This window comes from Mauremys mutica, chromosome 3, assembly GCF_020497125.1.
Source record: "Mauremys mutica isolate MM-2020 ecotype Southern chromosome 3, ASM2049712v1, whole genome shotgun sequence".
In the NCBI taxonomy this organism is placed as follows: Eukaryota; Metazoa; Chordata; order Testudines; family Geoemydidae; genus Mauremys; species Mauremys mutica.
Window position 1 is genome coordinate 119,528,225 of NC_059074.1, and position 9,119 is coordinate 119,537,343.

At 49.7% G+C, this 9,119-nt stretch overlaps 1 protein-coding gene across 1 annotated transcript in view; it reads left to right on the forward strand.

The window, feature by feature from the left end:
* The window catches only part of TULP4 (TUB like protein 4), a 238,322-nt gene extending 229,452 nt beyond the window's left edge, over positions 1-8,870 (forward strand). The window contains exons 14-15 of the mRNA XM_045009586.1: positions 1,689-4,264; positions 7,598-8,870. Coding sequence (XP_044865521.1) covers positions 1,689-4,264; positions 7,598-7,714 — 2,693 coding nt within the window. The 3' untranslated portion in view covers positions 7,715-8,870. The remainder of the gene's footprint in view (positions 1-1,688; positions 4,265-7,597) is intronic.
* The last annotated feature ends 249 nt before the right edge of the window (positions 8,871-9,119 follow it).

Below are 9,119 nucleotides of genomic sequence, written 5' to 3' on the forward strand. Positions count from 1 at the left end.
CATCTGGACCCATGGGAAGGAGACTCTGAAAAATTCCACCACGATTTCAACAGCTTCTGCCCCACCATCAACCTCATCCTGGACCAATCTACACGGGAGGTCCACTTCCTAGACACCACGGTGCAAATAAGTGATGGTCACATTAACACCACCCTATACCGAAAACCTACCGACCGCTATGCCTACCTTCATGCCTCCAGCTTCCATCCCGGGCACACCACACGATCCATTGTCTACAGCCAAGCACTGAGGTACAACCGCATCTGCTCCAACCCCTGAGACAGAGACCAACACCTACAAAATCTCCACCAAGCATTCTCAAAACTACAATACCTGTACGAGGAAATAAGGAAACAGATCAACAGAGCAAGACGTGTACTCAGAAGCCTCCTACTGCAAGACAAACCCAAGAAAGAAACCAACAGGACTCCACTGGCCATCACATACAGTCCCCAGCTAAAACCCCTCCAACGCATCATCAGGGATCTACAACCCATCCTGGACAATGATCCCACACTTTCACAGGCCTTGGTTTGCAGGCCAGTCCTCACCCACAGATAACCGACCAACCTGAAGCATATTCTCACCAGTAACTGCACACCACACCATAGTAACTCTAACTCAGGAACCAATCAATGCAACAAACCTCGATGCCAACTCTGCCCACATATCTACACCAGCGACACCATCACAGGACCTAACCAGATCAGCCACACCATCACCAGTTCATTCACCTGCATGTCCACCAATGTAATATACGCCATCATATGCCAGCAATGCCCCTCTGCTATGTACATACGCCAAACTGGACAGTCTCTACGGAAAAGGATAAATGGACACAAATCAGATATTAGGAATGGCAATATACAAAAACCTGTAGGAGAACACTTCAACCTCCCTGGCCACACAATAGCAGATCTTTAAGGTAGCCATCCTGCAACAAAAAAACTTCAGGACCAGACTTCAAAGAGAAACTGCTGAGCTTCAGTTCATCTGCAAATTTGACACCATCAGCTCAGGATTAAATAAAGACTGTGAATGGCTTGCCAACTACAAAAGCAGTTTCTCCTCCCTTGGTTTCCACACCTCAACTGCTAGAAGAGGGCCTCATCCTCCCTATTGAACTAACCTTGTTATCTCTAGCCTGCTTCTTGCTTGCATATATATACACCTGCCCCTGGAAATTTCCACTACATGCATCCGACGAAGTGGGTATTCACCCACGAAAGCTCATGCTCCAAAACGTCTGTTAGTCTATAAGGTGCCACAGGACTCTTTGCTGCTTTTACAGATCCAGACTAACACGGCTACCCCTCTGATACTTGTCTACCTTAGATGACAAGTTTGTGCCTTCCTGTCTGTTGGGAAATTGCCACATAAATTTATGGCGCTGTACAAAGCCCTAACCCTGCAAAACGCTTAAACCCATGTGTAGTCCCGTTGACTTTAATCTGGGACTACTTCCTTGCCTAAAGTTATATGCATATTTAAGTGCTTTGCCGGATCAGGGTCAAAATGATTGTCATTAGTTGGAGTATGAATGATGGTATATTATGGATTACCAGATTGCCAGTAGCACAGATAAAATAAAGTTATTTTGCAGCGCATGAAAAGGGAATCTAATAATCTCCTATTTTTCTTTTTGATTATAACAGTCTCTAAACTGTTTATTTTGATTCTTATTACAGTAACTGGAGCATCTGGAGTCCCTGAGAACAACCCCCCCTGCACCGTCAATATCCCTATTGCTCCTATTCACAGCTCAGCACAAGCTATGTCACCGACTCAGAGCATAGGACTGGTTCAGTCCTTGTTGGCCAATCAGAACGTGCAGTTGGATGTCTTGACCAATCAGACGACAGCAGTGGGGACGACAGAGCACGCGGGTGATAGCGCAGTGCAGTACCCAGTCTCAAGCAGGTACTCCAATCCAGGACAGGTGATTTTTGGAGGAGTGGAAATGGGGCGCATCATCCAGGCACCGCCTCAGTTATCCCTGCAACCGCAGGGTGCAATACAGATGGCGATAATGGATCACAGAGAAGGAGACAGAGACCATGAACATCACCAAAAGGCAAAAACTTTACGGCCAGTGCAGCAGCTGGCAGAAGGGGACGCTGTTGTCTTCAGCACTGCACAAGAAATACAACTGAACAAAATGAACCCACCCCCTCCTTACCCTGGAACCATACCAGCCGCTCCCACTGGACCGCCGCCTCCCCCGCCTGTCCCGCCCCAGCCACCTATGGATCTCTGTCTGAAAAAGGGAGACTTTTCTCTTTATCCAGCAGGACATTATCAGACCCCTCTTGGCTACGAGCGAATAACGACCTTTGATAGCAGTGGGAACGTTGAAGAGGTGTGCCGGCCTCGAACGAGGATGCTGAATACTTATACCCTGCCGGGTCCCGGCAGCTCTGCCACTTTAAGGATTACAGCAACAGAGAAGAAAATCCAGCAGCCCTGTTCCAGTGCTACCCTGAATAGGCTGACAGTTCCTCGTTATTCTATACCGACTGGGGATCCACCACCTTACCCAGAAATTGCCAGCCAGCTGTCACAGGGCCGTAGCATTACACAGAGGCTGGACAGTAGTATTATCCATGCTACTCTGCGGAGGAACAGCAGAGAGGCAGCTCTGAAAATGGCTCAGTTGGTCGACAGCCAAAGAGCCACTTTACAACATTCATCAAAACCTAAGAGCAATGTTGTGACAGCACAGTACCAGCAGAGGGCACCGACAGCTTTATACACCTGTAGTCAATGCAGCAGCAGTAACAGCAACCCGAGTAGCAGCGGTGGTGGGAACATCAGTAATGCCAATGCGAGTAACAGCACTTCCAGTATTAGCAGTATGAGGCCTGACGTAACCACTGGGAGCAGTTCCCAGCACAGTTCTGTCATTGCTCACTCAGTCAGTACTTCGCCCTTGGCCTCCCAGTCCTCATACAATTTGCTGAGCCCACCTGATAACTCTCGTGATCGGACAGATTATATCAACTCTGCCTTCACAGAAGATGAGGCACTTTCTCAGCACTGTCCAGTGGAGAAATCGATAAGGCACATGCCTGTAGCCTTGACAGAGGCTACAGTTGGTGGGAAGCGGCCACCACCATACCAGTGGGACCCTATGGTGAGTGAGGAGATATGGGTTCCTCAGGAAAGGACAGCTCAAAGTTCAGTGCCCAACCCTCTCAAACCTGCTCCTCTAATTGGTCAAGCTCAGCATCTTGATATGTCTCGAGTGCCATTTGTTTCCCCCAAATCTCCAACCAGTCCCACTGCCACTTTCCAGATGAGTTATGGGGTTGGAGTACCTTATCCAGGAAGCTACAGTGCCCCTCCTCTCCAGGGAATGCAGGCCCCCTGCTCCCCCAAAGAAGCTCTGGCCCCAACACAGTTTGCACAACAAGAGCCAACTGTAGTACTTCAGCCAGGTTATCCATCTAACCTATCCTATTGCCCCTTGCCACCCATGTATCCAGGAAGTAGCACTTGCTCTAGTTTACAGCTGCCACCAATAGCCTTGCACCCATGGAATTCCTACAGTGCATGCCCGCCTGTACAGAATTCCCAAGGCACTTTGCCCCCCAAGCCACTTCTAGTGGTGGAGAAGCCAGTTATGTCTCCCCCACCAGCAGAGCTTCAGGGTCACGTGGGCACAGAAGTAATGGTGGAGACAGCAGACACCTTCCAGGAGGTTCTCTCCCTCACAGAAAGTCCCATTCCTCAACGGACAGACAAGTTTGGGAAGAAGAACCGGAAGCGCCTGGATAGTCGAGCTGAGGAAGGAAATGTGCAGGCTATGACAGAGGGCAAGGTCAAAAAGGAGGCAAGGACACTGACTGACTTCAACTCCCTAATATCCAGCCCTAGGCTAGGAAGGGAGAAGAAGAAAGTCAAGAGCCAGAAGGACCAGCTGAAGTCAAAGAAGCTGAACAAGACGAATGAGTTTCAGGACAGTTCAGAGAGTGAGCCAGAACTTTTTATCAGTGGGGATGAACTGATGAACCAGAGCCAAGGAAGCAAAAAGGGGTGGAAAACCAAAAGGAATTTGAGGACAGCCAGTGAGCTGGATGAGTTCAAGTGCCGGAAGGCCAACGAAAAGGAGGATGGGAGGCTGGGAAGCCAGGGCTTTGTGTATGTGATGGCCAACAAGCAGCCCTTGTGGAACGAGGCGACACAAGTGTATCAGCTGGACTTTGGAGGACGGGTGACCCAGGAGTCTGCAAAAAACTTCCAGATTGAGCTGGAAGGACGACAGGTAGGATGGCAGCAGCAATTGCAGTGACAAGCTTCCTGGGGGGGAAAGAGACTCTGTTCTATTCCCTTATCTCAGAGAGGGGGTGCTGCACTTTGCTTCTAACTTACACAAATCTTCCTGCACTTCTATGAAGATCTTCTTAGTTCTGCTGGTAGCTCTGTGATCAGCAGTTTTTAAGAATGAGGTTCAGCATTTACGTATATATAATGAAAGCATGTTTATAGCCTTTTCCTGTCAGACCCGGGGAAAGACTCTCTTTTAATTTCACTACTTATCACTCCTAAAGAAATGTACTTTTAGTAACAGTCTTAACTTGCAGCATTATAGGGAAAAATCCAATAATTTTGCCCTTAATACTGCAAACTCCAATTGCATCTCAAGTTAGAAATTGCTCATGATAGCTAGTTTGATACCATTAGTGAATCCCAGTATACACTCATTTTCTCTCTCTCGCTGTCTCTCACACACTCTCTCCAAATACATAAGGAAGGAGAGAGAGAGATGTGGGCAAGCAACCAGTCTCCCTCCAAACCCCAAATCACTCCCAATGAAGGGTGAACAATAGCACCTGAGAGGAGGTTAGCTGGTTCTTCTTTCGAGAGGAGCAGAAGCTATGGCCCTCCCATTGGAGTAGAAGGATCATGTGCTGCTCATGAAGAGGAGGTCTTTAGATATTTCAGAAAACCAAAATCAGAAAAATGAGGTTCTCTCAGTTTGTCCGAGTGAGACATTAATACACCAAAACCAGACTCCAGTGGGCTGCTGACAGTCTAGTATGGTGGCTAAGGCATTGGACTGTGTAACGGGTCAGACTCACCCCTGCGGCGCCTCCTACTGGTTGCTCTGGGGAATTAGCTCTATTCCAGCCCGGAGCGCCCTCTGCAGGCCGGTGATCCGCCTGTCCTCTGGCCTGAGTCCCTCCCTGGACCCCGGTGCGTCTTTAACCTGTAACTGGGTTTCCCCCTCCCCAGGGAACCCCCACCTTCTATCCCCACCTTGCCTCAGTGTATGGCTACTGCCAGTCATTGTCTAGCCCCACACTCTGGGGCAGACTGCAGTCTCAGCCAACTCTTCCCTGGCAAGGAGGGTTTGGGCCTGCTGCTTTGTCCTACCCCTGGGCTGCCCTCTGCAACCCACAGTACCTTTGGCCTATAGCTAGGCTGCAGCCTGGGGCTTTCCAGGCTGGTTCTCCCCAGCTCCTCAGCCTTTCCCTAGCCCTGCTTCACTCAGGTACCTTCTCTCTAGTTTCCAGCAGCCAGGCCCATCTCCCTCTGAAGGCAGAGAGAGACTGCCTAGGCTCCTGGCTCATAGCCTTTTATAGGGGCCAGCTGTGGCCTTATGGGGTGTGGCCCAGCTGCAGCTACTTCCCCAATCAGCCCATCTTGAGAGCAGCAGCTCTCAAGCCAGGGCCAGCTCTAGACCCCAGCGCGGCAAGCACGCGCGTGGGGCGGCATTTGCCGGCAGGGGCGGCAGGCTGGGTCGGTGGACCTGCCGCAGTCATGCCTGCGGGAGGTCCACCGGAGCCCCGGGACGACCGGACCTGCCCCCGGCATGACTGCGGAGGGGGCGCTCCTCCCGCGGCTCCAGTGGACCTCCCGCAGGCATGACTGCGGACGGTTCGCTGGTCCCACGGCTCGGCTGGACCTCCCGCAGGCGTGACTGCAGCAGCTCAAGCGGAGCCGCCGGACCAGCCAACCATCCGCAGCTGCGGGAGGTCCAGCCCAGCCGCGCGACCAGCGGACCCTCAGCAGTCATGCCCGCGGGAGGTCCGCTGCTCCCGGGGCTCCGGGGCGTCTCCCGCGCCTGACTGCTTGGGGCAGCCGAATATGTAGAGCCGCCCCTGTCTCAAGCCCTGCCAAGCCGCTTTCAAACCCCTTAAAACCCCGGAGCAGGGATCCACCCTGCTACAGACTGGAACTCAAGGGAGCTGGGTTCAGTTCCTGGCTTTATCACAGACTTGCCTGTGTGACCTTCAGTCAGTCACTTTGTCTCTCTAAAAAGCAACAAAGAGTCCTGTGCACCTTATAGACTAACAGATATATTGGAGCATAAGCTTTCGTGGGTGAATACCCACTTTGTCAGACGCAACAGTTTCTGTGTCTCAGTTTTATATTTGTAAAATGGGAATAGTACTTGCCTCCCTCCTAGGGGCGTTCAGAGGATAAAATATGTTAATGACTGTGAGGGGTTCGGATACTGCAGTGATGAGGGACATAGAAATACCAAGATAGATTGTCAGTATAAACCAATGGAAATGTTACTTTGCTTACCTATCTTGACCACTGATACTGTCCAAAAAAACAGATGGCTAACAACTTCAGAAGGACAAATACGAAAGCAGTGACATTGGTTTCCGCCCAATATGATATATACCAGTTTCTCTTTCAGCTTGTACTGCTCTTGTCTTGGAGGCCGGGGTCCAGATTTATAGATCCATAGATATTGAGGCCCAAAAGGGATCATTATGATCATAAGAGAGAGACCGCAAAGAAATAGGCGTGAGTGTCATGTAAGGGGTGTGACCTTTGGTAGGTCTGCACGCCACCACAAGAAATTATAGAGGCCTCTTCATACTGCTCAGGAGCTGTGCTGGGGGAAAAGATGGAGACTGGTGAGCTACAGGGAGTTGTGAGCAGGCTGGAGTGATGCAAATTGTCCCCCTTGATAAAAATTAATTTTAAAAAATATTTCCCTCGGAGCTCCCAGCCTACCATTTCCTTGGTGTGCTGTGGCCACATGGAAGCCCTGGTAGCAGTTTCCAAGGAATTTGGAGGGCCTCCAGAGGTGGTGTAGAGTCAAAGGGCCTCCATGCAGAAGGCCCTGACCATATGCATATGCCAGGGACCCATGTGGGTCAGAGGAGTTCTGCCAGGTTTTGGGGCAGGGCCTGCTGTGGCTTTCTCCTGGGAGCAAACTGCCTTTCTGACAGGGAGATGCCGTGGGATCTCTCTCTGAGGATCCCCGGTGAAGATCCTCCTCTGATTTTTCTGAAGGAGCAGATGATACGGACCTTAGTCCTGACCCAGCATCAATGATTTCAGTGGAGTTAAGTCCACTTACACCAAGGCTGAATCTGACCCTGGGTCTTTTAAGGCTGTGTATTTCCTCTACAGAGTAGATTTCCATGGGCCAGATTGTGATGTCCTCACTCACACTTGGTAGTATTTTGTTCTGCAACTGGCCCCATTGATTTCGTATGGAGTAAGGTACTATTCAGTGTGAATAAGGGTATCACAGTTTTGCTTTTTTTCTTTTTACTTCTTGGTCTCTCCCTTCTATTGACCTCTCATTCCTTATATTTTTTCCTCCCCTTCACCTTCCACCCTTCCCCAGGTAATGCAGTTTGGAAGGATTGATGGCAACGCTTACATTTTGGACTTTCAGTATCCGTTTTCTGCAGTACAAGCCTTTGCAGTTGCTCTGGCTAACGTGACTCAACGCCTCAAATGAAAAGAGCAGAGACTGGAGAGAGAAAACCCTTCTCCTAATGTCCGAACTGGAAAATGTCAGGGCGGCCTGTTTTAGGTGCACGAAGGCGCAGGGGAGTGAAGAAGGCAGTAAAACTGGAAAAATTTCTTGGTGCCCAAAAGAGGGCATTAACTTTAGTCATAATTGGGGTGGGGGAGCTGTTTGTTTGGGGTTTTTTTTGTTTTTTTTTAACATTGTGCTGGGGTTTCAGAAAGAGCACCAGGTGAGAGCCATTCAGTGTTATGTTGGGAAATGTGGCTTTTGGCTTGTTGTGGTGGTTCTGCTGTGTTTGCTGCAGTAGCTGACGTAAGCTCGTAGGGGGGTAAAAAAGACTGCTCTCTTTGATAGACTGCCTTATATCATGCTGTTCTTTTTAAAACAGGGAACATAACCTTTTTTCTGGTCCAGTTTGTACTACTACATGAGTGATAGCAGGAAAAAAAAAAAGCTATAATACTTGAAGACACATGTTTCTTCTCTGATCATAGCTGAGCACTGCAGGTACCAAGGAGGTTTATGAAGGTCAATATTTAATTTATAAATACTGATGTATTATTCAGAAGAGAAACAAAACTGTTACCATTGGATGGTTTCAAAACATATTTCATCGAAGAAGTTGGGTGTCTGCTTTTTGTGTGCTGTTACTTGGGATAAATGTGTTTCACTAGATGATGGAGAACAGAGGAGGGAGGAGTTGTGAGAGGTGCATACATAAGTGTATAGGTAAGCAGTATTCTCTGACTTGTACTACATGTGTGTAGTACATAATGCAGCCTGGCGTAGCACATGGGCAAGGGCTACTCCTCTTCACTAAAAGATCTTTACATGTTAAGAACAGAATTGTTCAAATACATAAAATGGGCCCAGTGAGTAAAATTCTTCTAAATCCATGGTGAATCGGAGCATTGCATTAATTGGGAAAGAGAAAGGCGTGTGGTGACAGTAGGTGATTTCTCATCACCGCCGGTTGGAAAAAAGGGAGAAAAGGAAGGAAATATTGGAGAGTACCGCCCCTTTCACCCACCTCCTATTTGAGTACAGCATTATAGGCTGTCGTTTGAATGGTTAACAGTCCAAAAAAAGAATGGGAAGCCAAAATGTATATAGCTGGTTATGGCTTTTTAATCACCTATATACAGTAACACAGGGCCGCCCAGAGAATTCCGGGGGCCCGGGGTCTTCGGCGGCGGGGGGCCCCCGCTCAGGGGCGGCTCTAGACCCCAGCGCGCCGAAGACCTGGGGGGCGGCATTTGGCTCCGGTTGAGCTCCCGCAGGCATGACTGCGGCAGGTCGACCGGAGCCCGGGACGAGTGACTGCGGCGGGTGCCGTGGTCCCGCGGCTCCGCTTGACCTGCCGCAGTCATGCCTGCGGGAGGTCCAGCCGAGC